Here is a 26642-nt window from a genome sequence, read left to right as displayed (position 1 = left end):
TTGCTTAAGAATGAATATTATAGCATCTTCTCAATCATTTTGGCTTATCTAGTATAGACGATATTTCTACTAAAAGAAATTTAGCAGAACCTACTTTATGTTTCCATTATATGTTCTTATCTTATTATTATCCTTGAACCTTACGGATCTTCGTGTACAGTTTTTATCCTGTTAAATCCCTTTATATTTTGTTATTATGTGCTCTTCATCCTTTTTATTAGCCAAATTTAACATAGATGTTTCTCTTTATAACTACAAACGATCTAGTCCTTATGCCTAAAAATAATGCCCTACTTTGTTGACATATTCTTAATAAAAATGATGCATTTGTTCTTTTTATTCAGCATTCTAAGTATATACAAGGGCACGACTTGTCTTACCAGCATCTTATCAGCACCAATCCTTCACTCATTCATTCAACAAACATGCCTTGAGCATCACATCAAAGAAGAGTAAAACTTGGGCCCTGCATAAGGTCAGAACTAGAAGTCAAGTCAGGATGATGACATACACTTCAGCCAGTGATCACAACAGAGAGGAGGGAGAACTAAAGGTCAGGAGCAGCAGTCAGTCTGAGAAGAGACCAGCATTGATTTAAGGGTTTTAAACACACGTGGATGAATATACATGGTATTTTCAGGGGTTGCAAACCTAAATGTCCATAAAAACCAGACAACAAATAGAAATGAACAAAGTGGATCAAACGTATGCATTAGGGAGTGGTGGGGACTGTTATAGCTGAGAGCACATGTCTGATCTAAAGGCATCATATTCAGATATTCACTTAAAACACAGACTCAGCCATACAAAAGGTGGCTGGGCTGTCTATTTGTGGCTCTGGTGAGTCTAAATACATGAAAAGCATAGCGTTTTTAGAAACCATCTAGGCAATACACGTGTTCAGTGGACCAAATCAGACAGTTATGTAGAATATATGGGCCAAAAGTGAGTATCTGGTGTTTCAGTCTACATTGAAAGAAATAGATGAGGGACAAAACTTGAACAAAAAAAAAAAGTGGCAAAATCATTTTGATCCATAAAATGGGGGGATAGTCTTCCCAGTGAAGTAGCAGTCAGTGCTGTATACAAGATCAGGGATTCTGCTTGATTACTGTTAAGCAGACCAAGTGCATGCTTAGGATATTAGCACCAAAAGGACAACATAAACAATCTGAAACAACCCAACAAATTAAACAAACAAACAAACAATAAAACAACTTTGGACTTCCTTTCAGGAATTATACAGTTTCGTGGAATTTTAAATTGTTACACAATTACAGATGGAAGAGGAGCCATATTTTTTTCTCCCCGGACGACATGGCCTCTATATATCTTAATGTGGCCTGAATAAGGCAATAAAATTTAAGATTCCAAGAATAGAGAAGTTAGGTGTTTGGCTGAAGACCAGACTCAGGGTGAATGAGCATGGGTGTTGGAAGCTAGACTCAATAACAAATACAGCCATTTTCTATTTGTATGAATATATAACCCAGGGGCCATTAAGTCTCCTTCCTTCCCCAGATAATTCTGAATGACTATAATTAATGTTTGATACTGGTTATACTAGCTATTAAAAGAGATTCCCAAACTTAAAGATTTGTGGTCTGTATTAATTTTTGCAATAGACACGTATTCATTCCCCCTTGCAGGGATGTGTAAACATTGATTATAATCAGTGCTTAAAGTTTTTTAAAAAGAATTAGGTTGAATGTTTTGAAAGTTATATGAGATAATTGAATAATGTATGTTCAATGTGTAAAATTACTTTTAAAAGCTTTCATAGAGTTAATAACTTAGCAATTATTTCCCCATGGTTTCATTTTTAAATAGATACTATGAAAAATAATACAGTAACTCATAGAATTCTTACCATATTTTTACATACTTATGAAAATGGTATCTTTTCTCTCACTGAATACCAGACTTTGATCATGTAGGGTTTACAGTAATAAGCATAAAGTTATTAATACCTTCAAGTTATCTTTATATTATATATGAGAAAGGTCTTTCACATGTAGCAGAAATCCTCAAATATGTGCTTGACACATCATAACATGGCTTACCATGAACTTTTGTATATCTTGAACCTTTACTTTAAAAGATATATGACTGTTTCTTTCCTTGTTCCTATTTGGAAGCTGTGTTTACAAAGAGTTCTTTAAATACCTGGTGTTTGGTTGCTTTGCACAAATCAGCTAGGTCATAGGTTAATCACTGTATGTGAGACATAAGTAAAATTTACAATGGAGTGAAAAAGATAAACTGTTGGGTTAAGTTCTCTTTGATCTTTTTTTGTTCTGTGTTCACTTAAGATTAGAGAATCTCTAATTTGTCTCTTCAGCAGTACTAACCATCTATTTGAAAATGTCTATGGTTTCCAGCATGTTTCAGTGAAGATTTTTATTTTATATGTGTTTTATGTAGCTATGAAAATCAATAGATTGCAAGTTTCTTAAAATTGGGCAATTCACTTAAATAATTAGAAACAGTAAAAGAAAGAAAATTCCATTATTTTTATCCTCTGTAATTGAAGAAAATTCTGCAGAGAGATCCATGGTATCCAGCTTTTACTATTTGCTGACTAATGCCAGAGTCCTAATCCAGTATCCAGTTTCTAGCCATATTTTTTTTACAGTGCTCTTGATGATAGAATAAGCAGTCTACCTTGTAAGTCACAACATTATGTAATGTCTTCCACCAAATATTCATGTCAGCTAGAAATGAAAAGCTTGATGCTTAAAGGGGAAGTCATTGTTCAGAGCTGATTTTAAATTGGTTTCCAGCTTCTAGTTCGACTTGTGAGAGATAATATGGAAGACAATATATAAGATAATGTATATGAAAGGACTAAGGCCTCTTTCCTAAAGTTACCTGGTTATTGTTGGATAGTTAAATTGCCTGCAATAAAGATGATTAAAGGAATAGAATTAGTCCTGAAGATTTCACAAAGACCTAGCAGATGAAATGTTGCATCTGGGCAAAATAGCTATTGCAAAAAGTTTATACCAAGCATTGTCTTCATAATGAGGAAATTATATCATATATATACTTTTAATGTTGTGTACACTTAAAAAATTATGGAAATATAGATAAATTTTACAATATTTTCAGCTTTTTGAGGAACCTCCATACTGTTTTCCATAGTGGCTGCACAAGCTTGCATTCCCAACAACAGTGTAAGAGTGTTTACCTTTCTCCGCATCCTTGCCAACATCTGTTGTTTCCCACTTGTTAATTTTAGCCATTCTGACTGGTGTGAGGTGGTATATCATGTGTTTTGATTTGTATTTCCCTGATGTCGAGTGATGTTGAGCACTTTTTCATGCGTCTGTTGGTCATCTGGGTGTCTTTTTTGCAGAAATGTCTGTTCATGTCTTCTGCCCATTTCTTGATTGGATTATTCTTTGGGTGTTGAGTTTGATAAGTTCTTTATAGCCCTTTATCTGATATGTCATTTGCAAATATCTTCTCCCATTCTGTCAGTTATCTTTTGGTTTTGTTGACTGTTTCCTCTGGTGTGCAAAAGCATTTGATCTTGATGAAGTCCCAAGAGTTCATGTTTGCCCTTGTTTCCCTTGCCTTTGGCGATATTTCTAGGAAGAAGTTGCTATGGCTAAAGTGGAAGAGGTTACTGCCTATGTTCACTACAAGGATTTGGATGGATTCCTGTCTCACATTGAGGCCTTTCATCGATTTTGAGTCTATTTCTGTGTGTGGTGTAAGGAAATGGTCCAGTTTCATTCTTCTGCATGTGGCTGTCCAATTTTCCCAACACAGTTTGTTGAAGACACTATCTTTTTTCCATTGGATATTCTTTCCTGCTTTGTCAAAGATTAGTTGACCATAGAGTTGAGGGTCTATTTCTGAGCTCTCTATTCTGTTCCATTGATCTATGTGTCTGTTTTTGTGCCAGTACCATACTGTCTTGATTATGACAGCTTTGTAATAGAGCTTGAAGTCTGGAATTGTGATGCCGCCAACTTCGGCTTTCTTTTTCAACATTCCTCTGGCTATTCAGGGTCTTTTCTGGTTCCATATAAATTTTAGGATTATTTGTTCCAGCTCTGTGGAAAAAAATTGATGGTATTTTGATAGGAATTGCATTAAATATGTAGATTGCTTCAGGTAGCATAGACATTTTCACAATATTTGTTCTTCCAATCCATAAGCATGGAATGTTTTTTTTCCATTTCTTTGTGTCTTTCTTAATTTCTTTCATGAGTACTTAATAGTTTTCTGAGTACAGATTTTTTGCCTCTGTAGGTAGGCTTATTCCTAGGTATTTTATGTTTTGGGTGTACTTGTAAATGGGATTGACTCCTTAATTTCTCTTTCTTCTATCTTGCTGTTGGTGTATAGAAATGCAACTGAATTCTGTGCATTGATTTTGTATCCTTACACTTTACTGAATTCCTGTATGAGTTCCACAGTTTTGGAGTGGAGTCTTTTTGGGTTTTCCACAGAAAGTATCGTATCATCTGCAAAGAGTGAAAGTTTGACTTCTTTGCCGATTTGGATGTCTTTTATTTCTTTTTGTTGTCTGATTGCTGAGGCTAGAACTTCTAATACTATGTTGAGTAGCAGTGGTGATAGTGGACATCCCTGCCATGTTCCTGATCTTAGCGGAAAAGCTCTCAGTTCTTCCCCATGGAGAATGAATTTCGCTGTGTGTTTTTCATAGATGGCTTTGATGATTTTGAGGTATGTACCCTCTGTCCCTACACTTTGAAGAGTTTTGATCATTAAAGGATGCTATACTTTGTCAAATGTTTTTTCAGTATTTATTGAGAGTATTGTATGGTTCTTGTTCTTTCTTTTATTAATGTATTGTATCACGTTGATTGATTTGCAGATGTTGAACCAGCCTTGTAGCCCAGGATAAATCCCACTTGGTCATGGTGAATAATCCTTTTAATGTACTGTTGGACCTTATTGGCTAGTATTTTGGTGAGAATTTTCGCATCTGTGTTCATCCAGGGTATTGGCCTGTTTTGATGGGGTCTCTGTCAGGTTTTGGGATCAGGGTAATGCTGGCCTCATCAAATGAGTTTGGAAGTTTCCCTTCCATTTCTATTTTTTGGAACAGTTTCAGGAGAATAGGAACTAATTCTTCTTTAAATGTTTGGTAGAATTCCCCTGGGAAACCTTTTGGCCCTGGTTCTTGTTTGTTGGGAGATATTTTTATGACAGCTTCTGTCTCCTTACTGGTTATGGTTTGTTTAGGTTTTCTATATCTTCCTCATTTAGTTTTGGTTGTTTATGTGTCTCCGGGAATGCATCCATTTCTTCCAGATTGTCAAATTTGCTGGTGTATAGTTGCTTATAATATGTTCTTATAATTGTTTGTATTTCTTTGATGTTGATTGTGATCTCTCCTCTTTCCTTCCTGATTTTATTCATTTGGGTCCTTTCTCTCTCTCTCTCTCTCTCTCTCTCTTTCTTTTTTTGATAAGTCTGGCCAGGGATCTATCAATCTTATTAATTCTTTCAAAGAACCATCTCCTAGTTTCATTGATCTGTTCTCCTGTTCTTTTGGTTTCTGTTGCATTGATTTCTGCTCTGATCTTTATTATTTCTCGTCTCCTCCTGGGTTTAGGCTTTCCTTGCTGTTCTTTCTCCAGCTCCTTTAGGTATAGGGTTAGGTTGTGTACTTGCGACATTTCTTGTTTCTTGAGAAGGGCTTGTATCACTATATACTTTCCTCTCAGGACTGCCTTTGCTGTGTCCCAATGATTTTGAACAGTTGTGTTTTCATTTTCATTTGTTTCCATGCATTTTTTCAATTCTTCTTTAATTTCCTGTTTGACCCATTCATTCTTCAATAGGATGCTCTTTAGCCTCCATGTATTTGAGTTCTTTCCAACTTTCCTCTTGTGATTGAGTTCCAGTTTCAGAGCATTGTGGTCTGAAAATATGCAGGGAATGAGCCCAGTCTTTTGGTACCAGTTGAGACCTGATTTGTGACCCAGGATGCGATCTATTCTGGATAATGTTCCATGTGCACTAGAGAAGAATATGTATTCTGTTGCTTTGGGATGGAATGTTCTGAATATATCTGTGATGTCCATGGGGTCTGGCGTGTCACTTAAAGACTTTATTTCCTTGTTGGTCTTTTGCTTAGATAATCTGTCCATTTCAGTGAGGGGATGTTGAAGTCCCCTACTATTATTGTATTATTGTCAACGTGTTTCTTTGATTTTGTTATTAGTTTATATAATTGGCTGCTCCCATGTTAGGGGCATAGTTATTTAAAATTGTTAGCTCTTCTTGTTGGACAGACCCTTTAAGTATGATACAGTGTCCTTCCTCATCTCTTAGTATAGTCTTTGGCTTAAAATCTAATTGATCTGATATAAGGATTGCCACCCCAGCTTTCTTTTGATGTTCTTTAGCATGGTAAATTGTTTTCCACCTCCTCACTCTCAATCTGGAGGTGTCTTTGGGTCTAAAATGAGTTTCTTGTAGACAGCATATCAAAGGATCCTGTTTTTTTTTTTTTTAATCCATTCTGATACCCTATGTCTTTTGATTGGGGCATTTAGCCCATTTACATTCAGGGTAATTATTGAAAGATATGAATTTAGTGCCATTGTATTGCCTGTAAGATGACTGTTACTGTATATTGTCTCTGTTACTTTCTGGTCTGTTACTTTTAGGCTTTCTCTTTGCTTAGAGGAGCCTTTTCAATATTTCCTGTAGGGCTGGTTTGGTGTTTGGAGAGTCTTTTAATTTTTTTTTTTTTAATTTTTTGATCCTGAAAGCTTTTTATCTCTCCTTCAGTTTTCAATAACAGCCTAACTGGATATATTATTCTTGGCTACATATTTTTTTCGTTTAGTGCTCTGAATATATCATGCCAGTCCTTTCAGACCTGCCAAGTCTCTATAGATAAGTTTGCTGCCAATCTAATATTTATACCATTGTATATTATAGACCTCTTGTCCCGTGCCGCTTTCAGGATTTTCTCTTAGTCACCAAGACTCTTAAGTTTTACTATTAGATGATGGGTGTGGTCCTATTTTTATTGATTTTGGAGGGGTTCTCTGTGTCTCCTGGATTTTGATGTTTGTTCCCTTTGCTGTATGAGGGAAATTCTCTACTATAATTTGCTCCAGTATACTCTCTGCTCTCTCTCTTTCTTTCTTCTTCTTTGGGATTCCAATTATTCTAATATTGTTTTGTCTTATGGTATCCCTTATCTCTCTAATTCTCCCCTCATGGTCCAATAGTTGTTTGTCTCTTTCGCTCAGCTTCTTTATTCTCCATCATTTGGTCTTCTATATCACTAATTCTCTCTTCTGCCTACTTTATCCTAGCAGTAAGAGCCTCTATTTTTGATTGCACCTCATTAATAACCTTTTTGATTTCAACTTGGTTAGATTTTAGTTCTTTTATTTCTCCAGAGACGGATTTTATTTCTCCCGATAGGGATTCTCTAATATCTTTCATGCCTTTTTCAAACCACCTTGATAATCCTCATTTTGATCTCTGGTTCTGACATATTACCAATGTCCATATTGATTAGGTCCTTAGCTGTCGGTACTGCCTCTTGGTTTTTTTGTTGTTGTTGTTGTTGTTGGGGTTTTTTTGAGGAGAGTTTTTCCTCCTTGTTATTTTATCCAGATAAGAATATATGAGTGAGAGAATAATATATGAAAAGGGTGGCAATGACCCCAGATAAATATATGCTAACCAAATCAGAAGATACCTGAAACCAGAAGGAGAAGAAGCGGGGGAAATATATATATATATATGTGTGTGTGTGTGTGTGTGTGTGTATAAAACTGGTGAATAGAACAGAGGTACCCACTTGTTTTGGGTGTATTCTGGTCTCTTAGAAGAAATGACCTCCCTAAATTTTAAAGAAAGAAAACTTACATGTATACAAAAATAAGGGTAAATACAATGAAGGGATGAAATATGATTGTAAGGATTAAAATTTTAAAGATTTTAAAAAAGGAATTGATAAGATATGTTGGTTGGAAAAAAAATAAAAAGGAGGAGAGACTGTGATCAGGCTGGGGACTAGAACAAAGCCATGTGGTAGATTTAGGGTATATTTTGAAGAAGTTGTATCCCAAAATTTTAAGGAAAAAAAAAAACCTGTATGTGTACCCAAAGTAAGGTTAAATACAATGAAGGGTTAAAATATGACCGTAACAATGAAAATTTTAAAAGATTTTTAAAAAGAAGGTATTGTTAAGATAAAATAGTTTTAAAAAGTTAAAAGAGGAAAGAGAACAGGTTAAAAAAATAGAATAAAAAAAAATAAAATTAAAAAAATGTAACTTTGCAAAACTAAAGGATCATGGGAAGAAAGCCATGAATTCTATGTGTTGGTTTCCCCTAGTTCTGGAGTTCCACAGTTCTTGGTGATTTATGAACTTGGTCTTGGCTGACTGTTTTTGCTGATCTTCTGGGGGAGGGGCCTGTTGCAGTGATTCTCCAGTGTCTTTACCCAAGGCAGAATTGCACCACCTTTGCCAGGGGCCAGGCTAAATAATCTGCTCCAGTATGCTCTCTGTAGCTTTTGTTCCCTGAACGCTTTCTGTACAGCTTTGGAGGAAGAGAATGAAAATGGCGGCCTCCCAATCTCCGGCCCAGAGGAACTGAGAGCTCAGGGCCCCACTCCTCAGTGTGTCCTCAGAGAAAAACTGTTCCAGCCCTGGTTCCAGCCACACTCTGTGCTCACCCAGCCTGTGACAGTTTCTGTCTCTGGTGCACGGCCGTTTGGAGTCTCCAAACCCAACAGATTCCTACTGTGCACTCCCGCACAGCTCTTCCCAGAGGAGGAAGGAGGGGGGTCTCCTTGGATCTGCCACTTGTGGGGTTCCTGCTCAAAGAGCAGTGGCATGACTGTGCCTTAGATCATGGTTTAAGGTAACCCTGAGCTGAGAGCTCACTCCTCGTCTCCGTCTCTGTAGCCAGCTTCCCCTCTCCAATACCTGGCGTTTCTGCCAAACTCAGACACCGCCAGTCTTTCTGTGATCCAGTGGGTCCTGAGACCACACTGTCCCTGCGAGGGCTCCACCCCCTGCTTAGCCTCTGGAGTGATGTCTCTCAGTGGAGCCGACTTGTAAAAGTTCCAATTTTGTGCTCCACCGCTCTCTCACTTGCCAGGAGCCAGCCCCTCCCCCTGTGGTCTGTCTTCCCATTGCTACAGATTCACTTCTCCGCACAGCCTACCTTCCAGAAAGTGATTGATTTTCTGTTCCTAGAATTGCTGCTCTTCTTCCCTTCTATCTCCTTTTGAGTTTGTAGGTGTTTGGAATGGTTTAATAACTATCTAGCTGAATTCCTGGGACCTAATGATATTTCAGTCTGTTACTCCTCTGCCATCTTGCTTCCTCCAGTAATATCATCTTAATGGCATTTAGCTTATTACCTTTGCAAATCATATTCCTTGGTTGCTACATGTATAATCCAGTGATTGGTTTAATAACATTTATTGGGCACTGTATTTATTTCCTGTCGGTAGTATAGCAAATTACTATAAACTTGGTAGCTTAAAACGATGCCAGAATAGTGGCCTCATAGTCAGGCTTTCCCTCTCACCCACAGAATGGTCTGGGCTGAGTCATCTCCTGGCCTCAGCTGCAAGTAGGAGCAAAGATAGGTGTTAACATTCCAGCGCTCTCTACTTCACCTTCACCACATCCTTCCAGCTAAAAGGTGCCTATTATGCAGAATAGCTTCAATAAGAAAAACCAGACTCCCCACATGGAATATTTTTGGTGATTTCAGTGATATTTCCTTAGAAAATGCAAAAATGGAAGAAATCAGAAACTTGAAATTCAGTAGAAGTCTTACCAAAATAGCATCCACTCATAGCAGATTTCTAAAAAGAAACCAAACTATGGGTGTAACACACACCTGATAAAAAAGGGTGATGTGGGTAGTCGGCTCAGGCTCTTCTCCAGTAGATGCCCAACCAACCCCCTGGAATCTCAGGGCCATGCGGCACCGGTGGAGGTGGCTTCATCCTACTTGGATTCTGACTGGGGGACCTGTGAGGGATAGTCTGCCAGGAACAGCAGAGATAAAACGTCCCAGAGACAAGCCCAGGAAAGCCTTGTCATGGAGTGGGAGGGGCAGTAGGTTTCTAAAGAACAGAGAACCACCCGTGGAAAGTATATTCCCTGAAGCACATTTTGGGAAAGAGGAATTTTCAAACACCCAGAGAGAAAGAACCGCCTAGAAAATTGGGTTCTTCAGTCATCAGGAAGAAATGAGAGTTGTTGGGAAGCTTAATGGAATCCTGTGGAGAAGAAGAAACAGGTGAATCAGGTTTCCCTGAGCACCACAGTCAGTGAGACAGAACAGAGAAAGCTGTTCTGGTAGGATCGGATCCCCATCTAACCCAGAGCCCTTTCCCACCTTGCCCATGGCGTTGGTCCTGGCTGCAGCCTAGAGCCCGCTCCCCACACACTCGCGCTTCCGGGAGTACAGTCTCCTGCAGGCGTCCTTCCTCACCTTGCCCAAGGTCTGGATCCTGGACACTAGGGCTCGGCAAGCACTCGGCCGCCCGCGGAGGAGCGAGTGAGGCGCTCTCAGAAGTCGTTCGTGACAGGTTGAACGCCAACCGCAGCCAAGTGCCAGGCAGTCGCCGGGCAGCCTTAGGGTCATGGGGTACTGCCACAGGGACTACAGAGAAGCCTACATTGCTCCCTCAGCTTTCTGATCTGTTCTGATTGAGGGGCCAAGTCAGATTTTTGCTTTGTCTTTCAAGTCTTCATCCAGTAACCCTGAGCAATTCCAGACCAGTAACACCAAAACTAAATTCTTCTGGAGCCATCTACAACAAAAAGGCAACTCATCCTGCATTTTGTAAAAGAGAAATTTGTCTCCTTTCCTTTTTAAATTCACAAAAGGAAACATCTTGAAACAGGTACAGTTAAACATTTCTATTATTGACAACAACAACAACAAACCCTCAAATATTTATTCTCTCACAGTTGTGGAGGCCAAACATCCCAAATCAGTTTCACTGGGTCCAAATCAAGTTTTCACATACCACCACACCACCCCCTCAAGAGCCCTGGGGAAGAATCTTTTAGTCCTCTTGTCAGCTTCTGGTGGCTACCAGCACTCCTTGGCTTGTGGCCAAATCACTCCTATCTCTGCCTCCAGTAATTTTGCTTTCTCTCCTTTGTCAAATCTCCATCTGCTGCTATCTTATAAGTACACTAGGAATTGTTTTAAGAGCCTATTCAGATAAACCAGGATGATTTCCCCATCTCAAAACCCTTAATTTAATCACATCTGCTCAGACACTTTTCCCATAAAATGTAACATTTACAGGTTCCATGGATCAGGAGTTAGTATCTTTCAGGGCTGTTCTTCAGCTTGCTACAGACATTTTTTTATGTGCCAAGTTCTGTGCTTGGGCCTAAATAATATTAATTAATGTTTAATTGCTTACTGTGTCCCTGGTGCTATCCTATGTGCTTTACATTCCTTTTACTAAGAAAAAAAAAGTTATTGAACATGAACTTATTGAACCCTACATTTCTTTCTTGCATATGCCAACTATTAAAGCCCCAAAGTGCTAGCTTTCTGAGAAATGTACGTTAGGAAATTACATTCTGTTCTAAATAACCCTGTCTTATTTGTGTGGAGGATGTTAAAGTTGACAAGATTTGAATACCCCTTGGGAAGAGACTTGGCTTATCCATCTTTGTATCCATACAGTTAGGGGCATTCTAAGGGTTAGTAAATGTTTGTTGAATAACTAAAAGAGCCTTTGCAAACATTATGAAATGTAACCTTTATAAAATCCTTGGAGGTAGAGACTGTAATTTCCATTTTACAGAAAAGATTTAGAAAAGTTGAATTACATTCTCAATACAGGGACTGTGTATCCACACATACATACACGCTCACACAACTTTGACAGTCTGAGCATCTGAAACATATTTCCATTATCCATAACTGATTGATTTTGTGTGTGCAATATTAAAATTTAGCAAAATCTTGATGTAGCTAAATGTTATGTTATTACACTATGTTTTTAATCATGTGCACAATAGTTTTAATTTTTAAATTTTTTGAATGTCCAGTTTCTCGTGGATTAAGTCTATAGTGGTGTTAAGAAATGAAAGGAAATTTTCTAAATGATGCAGAATATTTGGTTACTTTTCTTAAAACCTTAGCCTTTCCCTAGAACTGCCTCAAGCATATCTAGTCTTTTTTTTTAAATTTAAATTCAATTAATTAACAAATAGTGTATTAGTGTCAGAGGTAGAATTTAGCATATCTAGTCTTTTTGTAGCTTCTTTTGAACATCTGATTTTTTTTTAAGTCATTGATATTACAAATCTAAGAAATAATCATACTTTTCTCTTTACTTTGATTCCTTGAAAGCCTTTCCAAAATCTTAACCCACTTGTAGAGGCTAATCATATGAATCCCTTTAAGGTGAGTATACCCCTGACTCACTATTTTACTATCCATATTTCTTACCTTTCTTGCCTTAAATATTTCTTTTATAATTTTGTATGCATTTCTAGTGGAATAAGGCCAGATATAATTAAACAGATAAAATAAATTCAGATCCCTTACTAATGATGAAATATATGAATGTGTTGTTATATATTCATTATGACATATATGTTACATGCAACAAGAATTATTGCATATATTATATTATATGTTTTTATTGTTATACATAGCATATATTATTTTCGTCTTTTTCCTCTACAATATTCTTTCCTCAACCTTAAGTCAAGCCACTAATTCAACTAATACATCCCTGAGTTTATATCACATTTGCTGACTTGCTTATACTATTGCCCTTATATTTTCTTTCACCTTTTTAAAAGTATGATGTGGCCATTATTTCCCCCAAAACCCCCAATTTTGCCAAAGCGCTTGAGTGTGTTGTGTGTCTGATGATTATGCATTTACCTTTCAGTAAAAGATCACAAAAAGGAATTTGTTCTCCAATTTTTTTTTAATAAAATTCTATCATTATCAGGGCAGAACTCATGATATTCTCACGACCATGGCAGCACAAAACTGAGCAGTTGAATTACAAGCACATTTACCTGATGTCCTTTTTTCAAATGCCTGGCATTGCTCTTGCCTCTTTATTCCACTAATGACTTTTAAAAACAATAAACTCTCTTCTCAATTCCAAGTCTTGCTTTTTCCTCAGAATAGCAGCATGTTTCCTTTATTGGGTACTTGAGAGCAGTGGTTTTTTTTGTGTGTAGAGCAGGAATCTTAATATTGTTACTCCATTTTGCTACATGGTTTGTTGCTTATGCAGACAGAACTGTAACTGTAATCAACTGTAGAACATTGAGAAATATGCCATTGAGAAATTTTGATTTATAGTTTAAAATAACACAAAGCTGAGTACTGGGTTTGGAAGTGTTGCTTTTTCTTACTGGCTGTCTGATGTGATGTTGCCTGCAAAGGTACCCACTGTCTGAAACAAATAGTGAATTGACCTCCTTCCTTCTCCATGCTTTTGCAACTTTCTGCAAGGGGAAATTGAGTAATGCTTCCCTCCATGGTTTCTATCAGTCTTACATACTGGTTTCATTAGCTTTCCACCACACTCCCCAGGAACAAGGAGATGAAGTTTTTCCCTATAGAGAATAGACTGGTGACTGGCCTAAGCAAAGCAACCTGGATTTTAGTGATTGTGACATTTCAGGGGCTAGGCGGCTAAAATTCTTTTACTAAGTGCATTTATAATAATTATATTTTTGTTGGTTTAATGACAGTGTTGGTTAGGGAAAATGTATTTGTTAAGGCCAACAGACACATGAAAAAGTGCTCCATATCACTCGGCATCAGGGAAATACAAATCAAAACCACAATGCGATATCACCTCACACCAGTCAGAATGGCTAAAATCAACAAGTCAGGAAATGACAGATGCTGGCGAGGATGCGGAGAAAGGGGAACCCTCCTACACTGTTGGTGGGAATGCAAGCTGGTGCAACCTCTCTGGAAAACAGCATGGAGGTTCCTCAAAATGTTGAAAATAGAACTGCCCTATGACCCAGCAATTGCACTATTGGGCATTTACCCTAAAGATACAAACGTAGTGACCCAAAGGGGCACGTGTACTCAAATGTTTATAGCAGCAATGTCCACAATAGCCAAACTATGGAAAGAACCTAGATGTCCATCAACAGATGAATGGATCAATAAGATGTGGTATATATACACAATGGAATACTATGCAGCCATCAAAAGAAATGAAATCTTGCCATTTGCGACAACATGGATGGAACTAGAGCGTATCATGCTTAGCGAAATAAGTCAAGCGGAGAAAGACAACTATCATATGATCTCCCTGATATGAGGTTGTGGTGATGCAACATGGGGGCTTAAGTGGGTACAAGAAGAATAAATGAAAGAAGATGGGATTGGGAGGGAGACAAACCATAAGTGACTCTTAATCTCACAAAACAAACTGAGGGTTGCTGGGGGGAGGGGGTTTGGGAGAAGAGGGTGGTATTATGGACATTGGGGAGGGTATGTGTTTTGGTGAGTGCTGTGAAATGTGTAAACCTGGTGATTCACAGACCTGTACCCCTGGGGATAAAAATATATGTTTATAAAAAATAAAAAATTATATTAAAAAAAAGAGTTATATTCATAAATGTATATACATGTATGCACACATACATACCACATACTCTTATATATATATAATACTCATATATATAAATTAAATGGTTGATGAGCAAGTCTTTTCATTGATGGAGAGAGTTAAGAAAGAATCCTTGAGATGGATATTTTACAGGCAAATGGACTTTATATTAGGAATTACTGAATTGTCCTGGTAGCCAGAAAAACTAAGTAATGTTCAATAGCCTTTCCCTGGAATTTCTAAATTTCATTCTATTATATTTACTTAAATGTTATTTAAGAAGAAAATTGGGGGGACCTTTTTTCTGTTGTATTCTTCAGATAGATAAAAATGAACTGAAACCAGCCAGCATCCTTCTGTTGGGATTTAGAAAATGTAAACTGTATACTTTTCATAAGAGAATTCTTGGTTGATATCCCTTATTGTCATTTGTAGAAATATTTGTACTTTTTTTTTTTAAAAAAAGAAGTGTAATCCTTTCTTTTTTTTAAAGTAAAAAAGTTATCTCTCTGTGTAAATTCAGTGTACCAACACAACTAAACATGACCTGCTTCCTCTCTTTCCTGTAAATGTTAGAGCAAAGATTATTTTACCTCTGACGTGAATGCTAATTATGCAGTGATATGGGAGAAAATAAGAATATAGTAGCTGCAGTTTCAGGGCTTTGGAAGTAGGTTTTATGAATTCAGCAGTGATGATTCTTAGGCCTCAGAGGGTGCAGAGTTCAGTCTAGCTGAGTATTAGTAAAGTCAAACTTATGTAATGTCCCTGCTTTCATCAAGCCCATGTGATCTTTCTTTTTACTTCTTTGTGGTGAATTATGTGGGTTACTTTATTACCACTGCCCACCCTTTTCCAGCTCCCTAATCCAGAACTCCTTCCTTATCCCTTCTTTTTTAGAAACTAACAAGAAACCTTCACTAGGCTTTTCTCCCAATTGCAGAATTCGTTTTATTTACATTTTATGTAATCACTACTGAAAATCACCTGTAAAAGTTATTCATTTGGCTTTTGATCAGGCCAGAAATTTTCTAAACTTAAAAATTAATGACAAAGTACAGGCTTCCTGAGTATGAATGGTTGAAGCGTATAGAAAACATTTGGAATGGAGAATGTTTGACCTCCTTTCTTTGTGTCTTATTACTGCTATCTAATTATGAGCTTTCAAAGATATCAAATTAGGTGCCCTCTTCATTGCATTTTAAAATAAGTAATCTATTTCTTTTCTTATCACTAAAACCATCTCTCAGACAAAATTTTGAATGATACATTTGGATGTTTAGAATCATTGTTAGCCAAAGTGAAACTATTCTTTTGACTTTTACAAATTGTCTTTACCTACTGTGCTTTATAGTCTTCTGAGAATTTGGCTTATCCAAAAAGAGATTGTGTGCCTTCCCAACTGAGAAGGAAACCTTTTGTCAGCATCTTGTCTGAGTTAACTCCTTGGCTACGTAGGTCATGGGAGGTCTATGTTGGACATCAGTCTTTGGCTCTATCACAAAACTGGTATTGAAGCATAGGCCAGCTCCCAGAGTACAGAGGTTAAAGAGGCAATTAGTCACTACAAAGCCGACTTGTGGCGTCTTCTGGTAAGGAAGTACTTAACTCTTTCCTGAACCATGCCTAGAATCTCATCTTCTGGGTGTTTTTATAGTCCACTAAAATAATTTAGTTTTAAGTCGTAGCCATTTTAAACCAAAGGTGAGCATAAAGTATATGATGTCTCTTGAATTGAGACTTTTTTATCAATACTTAAAGCAACCACAGTATATGGGGTAGAGATGGGCAGGAAGATTATTTTCAATTATATGTTGAATAGTCCACCTAAATTTCATTTTAGTTGTTTGGAAGCCTAACAATCTCTTTGAAATAGATCTAGCTTTACTGTTAAAGTTGATATTTATTATTGGTGGTGGTGGTGGTAGGGCTTGGTTTAGAGCTGCCACAGTATTGCCTCACTTTTTTTCCAGAAAAGAAGTGGCCCCTGATGAATTGTCATGCACTAAACTGGACCATAGTTTTATATGTCTTTATATTCCTGAGTTTTTTAAGGGCCTGGGCTTTTGCTTCTACACAATAAATTTTTGTAACATATAGGATACTAAAAACCTTCTCTTCTGTCCTATGTCTTAAAATATGCCAGGAAACCATAAAGATAGCACCAATCTTAACTGTATCAACACTGTGCAGTGCCTGGATTCCCCCAGAGTTATTGGTCATAAATTAATGGAACCCCAAAAAGCTGAAAAGGAGGAGTATTCTTAACTTTTCCTATTTCAAAGTAACTACATTTTTCCCCATTGAAGAACGAATAAATGGCTGAATTAGGAAGTCTTACCTTTACATTTCCCTCCCCCTTTCTCTTCTAGCATTTCCTTTAGTCCTGAAATATAACTATTTTCAAGGATAAGATTTTTTCTGTTCCTAGGTGGGAATATTATTATCAACAATAACAAAAATTAATAGTAGCTGATCTATCAAGATTATAAGCATTACGGCCATCATTTTATAATAATGTGGGCTTCTGATTATATCTTTGAATATTTCTAACACAGAATTTACACTCAATAGAACATGGTTGAGTTAAATAAATAAATAGAACCTTGGAATCTTCTTTCTGCCTCTTGCATATTTTGAGGAATACTTAGAAGTGAGCTCAAGCTGTTATATAATGACTTAGTGTAATTATGGTAAAAAGATGGAATAATGGGTAAAATTTAAAGTAAGACTTTTGGATAAATACATCTGAAATATTAAAGCCAAAGCCAAGTTTATCACAAATTTGTTAATCTCCCTCTCCCCACCCATTTTAGAAGAGCTTTTAACCATTTTGTTTCTTAGTAGCTTAAGGAGGATGTGTGTTTTTAAAGATTTATTTATTTATTTGACAGAGAGAAATCACAGTAGACAGAGAGGCAGGCAGAGAGAGAGAGGAGGAAGCAGGCTCCCTGCTGAGCAGAGAGCCGGATTCGGGACTCGATCCCAGGACCCTGAGATCATGAACTGAGCCGAAGGCAGCGGCTTAACCCACTGAGCCACCCAGGCGCCCGGATGTGTGTTTTTAAAATAGCGCAGGCTTCATTCTATCTGAACATATTTAAAGCACTTTAAGAAATAAATTAAAACTTGTTTTACAAAATATTTTTGTAAGAGCTAGTTTGTAATGGTCTTTCCTAAATATATTATAAAATATTGTTGTTGTATAACTCCTTTTTTCAGTGCTGACTCCTCCTTACTCACTAGTTGGGAAACCTACCTGGTGTTAGAGACACTTAGGTAAAGAGTGGTCCAGAATGAATCAGCGATGACAGCATCTGCTCTGCCTCCCTCAGAGGTGTAGCACCTCTGTTGGCAAAGGTAGAAACCGGTAGACCTTAAGTTTCAATAACATATCCATTTGTAGGCCACTTATTAAAATCTCATTTAAAAAAACACCTACTATTCTCATTTTATAACCTTTTGCTATCTTTGTGTGACAAAACGGGCATCAGTTCTCCACTGTTTTAAGTAGCAAATTACTAAGTTAATCTTAGATTTCACTAATCAGGTATTGGCTTTCTGGAGAATAACATTTGGTAAGTGAGAACTTAATGAGTGTCCCAAGATAACTATTGTTAACTGGTGGAGCTGGTGACATTTTGTGTGTCACTGCTAGTCTTTGCCCCATGGTATATTAAGAACATGCTTTGAGCAAATGCTTTAGCATTTTCATTGCAAGTCAACCTTTTAAAAAACTCTCTTGCAATGAACATCTCTTCTATGAGAATATTTTTGGACGTTTATGTGAAAAATTGACTTATATATATATTTGGTACTGTGTTGTTAATGGGATAGAATAGAAGAACATTTACAAGAAAGTGTATTATAAAATACAAAGGACACTCCTCATATCATTCTGATGCCTTGTGTCTTTCATTTGTTATTATGTGCACTTGTTTAAGTTGAAGACCGCAATAATACTGCATATTATTTCTGTGAGGTTAAGGTATTATATTACTAGAAAAAGTAACTATAAATAGAGTGCTTATAGATACAATTATAGTCCTATGTATTAAGGGGAAATGTACTATTATTAATAGATTATTGAATTGATTCATCTTGTACATGTTTACCTGTAAATATGCCTTTTTTGTGTAAATAGAAATCTTTTATATAGGGCATTTTCTGAAAGCAGAATATACCTGTAAATCATGCCAATTCATTTGCTACACTGGGATCGGATTATTCTTCAGTAAACTCAATTTGAGGATTTAGAAAAATCAATCAAATATCATTATTCTTTCTATATGATGCCAAATTGTGTTTTGGTGACCTCTGCTATCATTTAAATGACCTGAAGTCAGGATGAGTTTCCTTGCACAGGATTGGGCCAAGTTTGCTCCCTTTTTGCTCTCTTTAGATCTTTTAAATCCTGTTTATTCCTTTTTCATTTGTATGTGTCTGTGGGTTGCAGCTTCTTATGCTTTTACCCATTTATAAGCTATATAATACAGGGTGGCTTGTTTAGTTTCAAGAAATGATGAAAATGAAGTTCTATTCCTTAAACCCCTAAATAGATCCCTTTTACAATGTGTTTGCATTTCAGACATTTTAAGGTTTGATCTACATGTTTATTCAGTCTTAAAGATATCTAGCTCCCCATTGTGCTTATTTGCCAATTACTTTACAGCCCTTTTCATACTTTTTGTTTTAAATCTGTGGGGTTGTTTTTGTCTTGTTGCATTTTTTCCTCTGCTTGAAGATATATCTATTATTCAAATATAAAAGTGGCTTAGGAAAGAACATCCTAAAGTTTATTTAGAAATTCACCAAGCCCATACTAATGCATCTCTAATGGGGACATTTCTTTCCACACCTCTAAGGTGATTGAGCCTGTCCTTTAAAGTGAGATTTGCAAACCAGTGTCTGGCAGCTCCAATTAGCTTCTTTTGGGTTTGAAGCACATCACAAACAGTAACAAGGTCTCCTAGGACACTCCTCTTGCAAGCAGTGTAGTCATATTTCCTCATTAGTTCTTTTCAATTGTCACTAATGCCATGTTCCAGCTTTTGAGTAGGAGACAAAAAACATAAAAATTTGGTATGTATGTAGAATGAGCCATTGTTTTCCATAATTCAAGGCTCTTTTGAATTCCTTTGATAGTTTTGAAGCTTACACAGCTTAATTCATTAACCTTTACCCTTCACATAAATCAGGTGATTAGGAATCTATTGCTAAGGAGACAGATTTTTCCCTCCACTGAAACTAAGTAAATGCCTCAAAAAAAAAAAAAATTCCTATATAGCTGACAAAAATAACCTTTTTGTTGCTTTTCAGATTTCATCAGATATTTCAGAACATTATCAAAAGCAAGTGAACATAACATTGTGTTATTATAAATAATAATCCTGGATATTTTGGAGCAGGTTTTCTTATGCTTTGTGGAGTTCTAGAAGAGTGTGTGTGTGTGTGTGTGTGTGTGTATGTATATATACACACACGCGTGCGCGCTCACACACACACACACACATACTCAATAGCTGTTACTTAAGAATTTACAATGGTTGCAATTTTAAAAATTTTCATCAGAGGCACGTGAATGGCTTAGTTGGTTAAGTATCTGACTCTTGATTTTGGCTTAGACCGTGATCTCAGGGTTGTGAGATGAAGCCTGCCTCAGCCTCTGTGTTGAGCGTGGAGCCTGCTTTAAGATTCTCTCTCTCCCTCTCCCCTGACTCCTCCCACTCCCTCTCTAAAATCAATCAATCAATCAGTCAATCAGTCAGATTCTCTCCCTATGTCGCACCCTCCCTTCACCCCTGCTCTTTCTCTCAGCAACAATTTCTTTTTCTTCTGAACCCTGTCAAAGAAGAAAATAATTTGAGGGGAGGCAATTCAGGATTAAACTAAAATATATTGAACCTGGAGCATTTGATTTGGAGAAACTCTTTGTGCAGGTCTTCATGTTATAGAGAATGAGAGTATGGGGTTTCAAAGGAGGTAGGTGGTTCTGTGGTTTCATGGAGGTAAGAATAGGGTGGGTTTTTCCAGATTTTTAAATTCTTTCTTGTTAAGATACATATCACTTTGTTTCTCAGAATTTGGGAAAATCGTTTAGTTGGCTTGTGTTTGATGTTCGTGGGCTAGTCTAAGAATATTGGATTTTCTGCTGTTTTCAACTATGCCATTTTCCCATTATTAATTCCTCCTTAATAATCTTATAGATTGTTACTTTCCCTGAGGATATAGTTCTTTTCCCAAGTTTTATAATTCTTTATGTTGTCATGCATGAAATGAGAAATCTTTGAATGTACTGACTTATGGAGAATGTCCATCACATGATATTTTGAAGTTTGTCCTCAGGGATAATGGGAACACGGGGTGGGTGAAGAATGGGAAAAATTTGAATTCAAGATTCTGAGTTTAGGGACTCATGGCTTGTCCCTAGGGACAAAATTATAATTTATTATTGAGATTAATGGATACTCTCCAATGTATTATTTGTGAATAGGAGAGAGGATGGAGAAATGAAAGTTTTAAATGTGATCTTTGATTCTCTTACTCTCTTTCTTTTCTTTCTTTCTTTCTCTCTTTCTCTCTCTTTCTTTCTTTCTTTCTTTCTTTCTTCTTCTTCATATGCAGCATGGAGCCCAGGGTGGGCCTCAAAATCATGCCTGTGAGATCAAGACCTGGGCCAAGATCAAGTCAGACACTTGACTAAGTCACCCAGGCAGCCCTTCACTCTCCTTCTTTAAGATTCGATCACTTTACAAACGTTTCTCTATTTTATTGGTACCATTTAAAAAATACCCTTTAAAAAACTTACATAAGGAAAAAAAAAACTTAAATAAGAACCTATCGTCAGAAAGTTTCAATAATTACTGACCTTTACCACCTTGTTTGTTGCCTGCATGCCTACTGTACAGTGACCTGGGAAATGCTCTGACGTTAATAACGCTAAAGGTCATGACTACAGCCAGGACTCCTATAAAACAGAGAATCATTTAGAATAAATGCAGTCCACAAACCAGAGTTATGTTCATGTACTTCTTGTAAATACATACTATAATGGACTCTAGAAGTTTCAAGAGGAAAGGATAGTCACTGTGCAGGCCTCTTGTCAAGATGTGCTGTCACTGCAGGCTGCCTGGGAGAGGAGACCTGGACTAATCACTAGGTTTCAGGCACTAGCTAGTTGATGTGGGGTTTCATCTCCGTCAATTTGCAGTAACAGGACAATACAAACCATTCCCACTTTCAACTCTCAAAACAATAGCTATTTGAGGTATTTATTTGAACCACTCAATTTTGTTTAATATTATTGTATTGAGAGTTTCAGTCCACATTCACAGAACTTGGGGTTTCTCTCCTCAAATACCACATCTGGGAATGATGTGATATTTACATTAAAGAAATTAAGTTTTGCTACAAATCTTCTAAGGAATGTGTTTTTCTCCACGAATCTTTATTCAAGGAATATTTCCATGTTATGCGTAACTTCTAGCACAGTGGCTGTGATTACAGGGTAATTAAAACTAGTTGGAAAACCTTGTGCAACCGAACTTTTAAAACCAGAGCAAAAATCCTAGGTGATCCTTTGTGAAAGCAAAGTACTTTTCTCTTATATTTCCTTTCTCTTTTTCTGTCTAAAAAGTATTTACTACTTATTTGTTAATAATGTGTTATCTCTTGGCTATTGCCTCTTGAATAAGATAAATTTAGTTACTATATCTATTCATAAAAACTTCCCACTGACACACAGGGGGGAAACCTGATGCTCATGGCCTTTCATCAGTTTTTAGAGACTTTTCATCCTGTGTTTGATTACCTTATTTTCTATGAATACTGGTTCTTGTTGCCTATGAAACAGCACTTGATCTGGCTTATACAGTGAAATCAATTTGTGTTATTTTTTTCTTCGTAGTGGGCTCTGTGTGTCTTTAATGTTTCTATGTGCTTGTCATGTATCTTACATAGAATCAGGTAGCAGGAATGCAGATAGGATATGGCAATTGTTTAGAGTTTTTTCACAATCAAATGTAAAATCAGGCTTTCTGGACTATTTAGAAAGAGCATGAGAAAAAAAAAACGACATAAACATTATTTCTGTACTAATTTATTTCATTTTGTGGTAGTCATACAGAATGCTGCATCTGTAAACTTTTGGTAGGTGATAGAGGAGGATAAAAGTGTATCTTTGATATGGCAGAAAGTAGTCAGACTTTTTTTTAATTTAGGATTTTGTAATCATCTAGGGTCTTTATTTTTATCCTTAGCATATGAAAATTCATTTTTAAAGTTGTAAAGAAAACATAGTTGTTGCCTGTAATGTCTTATCTGCTTTTGTTCTTCCGTTTTTATGAGTTTATTCAAATATTACATTAAAGTCAAATGACATGGAATTAGGTTTAAAATTTTCCCTTTATAATAAGCTGTATCAATGGTAATTGCATTGTGTTGCTGTCTTAAGTTTTCTGCTGTAGCCATGGAAGAACCTCTCCATTTTTGTCATAAATCCTTTAAAAAAAAAAAAAGCCAGAAAAGAATGTTTATTCAATTATTCCAAGGAACTTTGAAATGTTTATCATTCCATTAAAACAATATTCTATAAAAATATTCTAAAGGAAAAAATATGTCCTCTTTATAACTAATTTAACCTTCAGTAATGAATTGTGTGAAGGAAAATTGTATAAAATTTTCTGACATTTTATGAAGATTCCTACAAATAAGCCAGACAGCAAATAAAATATCTGCAAGACAGAGATGGATACTCAGTAATTTTTTGATGGATTATACACACAGGTATCAAATTACTTGATCCTTACTTCCTAGGAAAGGTTAATGACTCTTTTTGCTTTTACCCTTTTACTTAACTGTTATTTATAAAGATTAAAGCAACGACTACGTTGAAGGATGCATATTCCTATGTGTCAGTATGACTGTACAGGTTTTTCTGATATTGTAGGAGACTGAGCCATAAAATGGATGGCGTTGTTAATCATTATTTTTAAAGTTCATTCAGTTCTGTATTGCATGTTCTGCTATTGCTATTAAATCTGAGTGCACCATTCAAAAACCTTTTAACTTAAATGAAACCAGAAAAGACTATAAATCTTATGTATCTATATCTATATTACATATCTATATAACAATTCACTTAAAATATTAAGAATTAAAAATTTTGAAGTAAAAGATCTTAAAGTTCTTACATGTGCAGACTTCTTTTTTTTTAATCTATAACCAGTGTTAGATTTTTAAATATTTCTGGTTTATATTGAATAAAGTACACAAAAATGTATATTTTAGTGTTATCAGACTCCATCATTAATAACTGAAACATGAATAATATTACTGTCCACCTGTAATGACCATCATCTATATTCTAGTTTCATTATAATTGCTTTTATATTATTATGTAAATGACATGTTCATTGTATAACCTGTGTTTACTGGTCTATTGCTAAAAGTGACATTACTCTTATAGAAATAACACTTTTCATCACTTGGTTTTAAAATATACACTAGTCATAAATGTACTTAATTAAAGTCATTTGGGTATTAGAGCACTTGAGTTTAAAGCAAGGAATATAACACTTTTTCCTGAAACACCTTGAAAGAAGTTTGTTGAAAGAAGAGAGCTGTGGCATTCATCAAAAGCTGACCTCTTCCTGTTACAGTCATGGCCAAACTCTTGCTAATTTAACTTGAAATATATTAGTGTAACTCACCACTTTTTTGTGTGTGTGTTTTAGGTGTGTGGAGGTCATTGCAAAGGAAGGACAAAACCTGAAAGAGCTGTATTTGGTGTCCTGTAAAATCACAGATTATGGTATGTAAAGAGTCATTGTCCTAATCTTTTTTTAGAATGAAAAGTTACAAAATCTGTGAAAACTTTTTGAAAGAAATCACGAGCCACTATCTCATAGAGTCTACTTAATCTTTATTTGCACTAACTATGGTCACAGCAAAAGAAATTAAGAAATCCTAAGACTAGGACCCAGAGTAAAATGAACATGTATATCAGTTTAAACACATGTGTGCGCACACACACACACTCACATAGGGTTAAAATGTGTGGTTTAAAAACTTATACAATGAAAATAAATACTGGGAGAACTAAATATTTGGTATAATAAATATAACTAAAGAAGTTATTACTAGAGTTAATTTGCTTAATTTAATGTCATGTCAAATACATTCCCTGCTGACATTCCAAATGGCACACTGTTTAATGCTTCACATTTTTTAAAGCTTTGGAAACTTCCACGTTTAGGTATGTAGGAAGCAAAGGGTATATATTTGTATGTAAGATTTTAAATTATCTTAATTTTCAATATCTCTTTAAAGTAGAGAAAAGCAAGTTGTTTTATAAAAAAAAAAAAATGAGAAGTGTGAAATCATCCTGTTGGAGTAAAAAAAGGAAAATAACCTAGCCTTTCCTTTTTTATTCAGCTTTATGTATTTTTTCTTAGTAATTTATGTATTTATCTAGAGTTTTAAGCAGATATTTGGCTTTATGGGAGACTGAACTGGTTTTCTTTTTTCTTTTCTGATTTTTTAATTTGTTTGTTTAAATTTGAGACTGTGCTTTTTACCTTGAGGGAAACTTATAATAATTCATCAAGTTTTTTTAATTGTTAACTCTGACATATGCTAATAAATGACTCCAGTCCTAGGATGTCATGCTGACCATCTGTCCTGGGTGGGAGAACTGTATTTTATCAGCTACTAAATTAAACCATTAGAAGAATTCTACTATAGCTCTGATAAAAAATAACATAAAATATTTGGTTTAAAATAATGCTAATTTCTTTTTCCGAGTTTATTTTTTAGAATGGAAAATGAGTCTTATGTGGATTTATTCATCATGTTTCTGGGTTGTTGGGGTCTTCCCTTCTTATACCATGCAAAAGGAGTGTTTTGATATTTTTTGTACTTTGTTTTCTGGTTTCACATATTAGATTGCCACTTAGATATAGTAATTCTAAAACCTATTTTATCTCCCCGTTGTTTAGCCCTTAGAGAGTTCTGTCAATCTAGGGCATGCAGGTAGATTTGTTGATTAGCTAATACATTCATTCATTCCAACTCTTTCCTTGGCATTCAAGCTCCTTTACCATTAGACTACCTGCCCCTCCAATCTTATTTTATATATTTCTCCCCTTTCCCTATGCAGTGCCAGTGTCAGATTGCTAATGGCCCAGAGAGCTACAGATTAAGTTCCTTAGAATGAACTCTTCAAGGTCCTACAGTGGAAATGTTGCTAAAATTACACTCTGTCCCAGCACCTGTTAAGTTAGCAAGTGCAAAGAAATGTTCCAGGCGATGTGAAGAAGAACAAAAGCTTTGGACTTGAGATACAATTGGGACCCAGTTCAGTCTTTTTGTCTTTATCTGTTCTTTGGCCTTAGGGAAGCTCCTTCACATCTCTGAGGCTCAGTTTCCTCATTTGGGGAATACATGTCTGATGTCCTATTTATGTACCCAGCACCGAGTCTAATGATTAGTGTTGGTAAATGTTGCTTTCCTACAGGAGGGGGAAAAGATTTTTTACAAAATTCTTCCAGCCTCTTTCCTTTCCTAGGCTTTGGAAGAGGTTTTTGTTGTTGTTGTTGTTGTTGTTGTTGCCATTGTGTAGTTATTGTTTATTGCTCTTGTTTCTTGATATTATCATGTTTTGGTGTTTAGAAATTTGGGGATTTTTTCTCCTGGTGAGGCAAAAACGTTGTTAAAACCTTGCCAATATGGTTTACATTTATTCACTTAGGTTGATAGATCTTTGCACATTAGTGTCACCGGGGGAATTTCTAAAGCATACTGATGCCTGAGTTTTATTCAAGACTAATTAAATCAGAATTTCTATGAGGTGGCACCGGGGCACAGGTTTTGTAAAACCTGCCTAAATGATGTTACATGAACCAAAGTTGAGAACAACTGATCCAGTCCATTTGAAGGGGCCAGAAATGGCCATATAGGGGACTTCCTTGCCGTGGTGATGAGAAATCTATTTCAATTTTTCTGGTATCTTAGTTGTGTCAGCTCTAAGCAC

The 26642-nt window shown here is 36.1% G+C and overlaps 1 protein-coding gene across 2 annotated transcripts in view; it reads left to right on the top strand.

Annotated features, from left to right (window-relative positions):
• Nucleotides 1-26642, top strand: part of FBXL17 (F-box and leucine rich repeat protein 17) — a 504638-nt gene that overhangs the window by 319096 nt on the left and 158900 nt on the right. For both annotated transcript variants that reach the window (XM_004778265.2, XM_045087149.1), the window contains exon 7: nucleotides 24346-24422. In XM_004778265.2, the coding sequence (XP_004778322.2) occupies nucleotides 24346-24422 (77 nt within the window). The remainder of the gene's footprint in view (nucleotides 1-24345; nucleotides 24423-26642) is intronic.

This window comes from Mustela putorius, unplaced genomic scaffold (assembly GCF_011764305.1).
Source record: "Mustela putorius furo isolate JIRA1106 unplaced genomic scaffold, ASM1176430v1.1 tig00001063_pilon_pilon_pilon, whole genome shotgun sequence".
Classification (NCBI taxonomy): Eukaryota; Metazoa; Chordata; class Mammalia; order Carnivora; family Mustelidae; genus Mustela; species Mustela putorius.
Note: the sequence above shows the minus strand (reverse complement) of the source record. Positions and strands in the feature narration are given on the sequence as shown.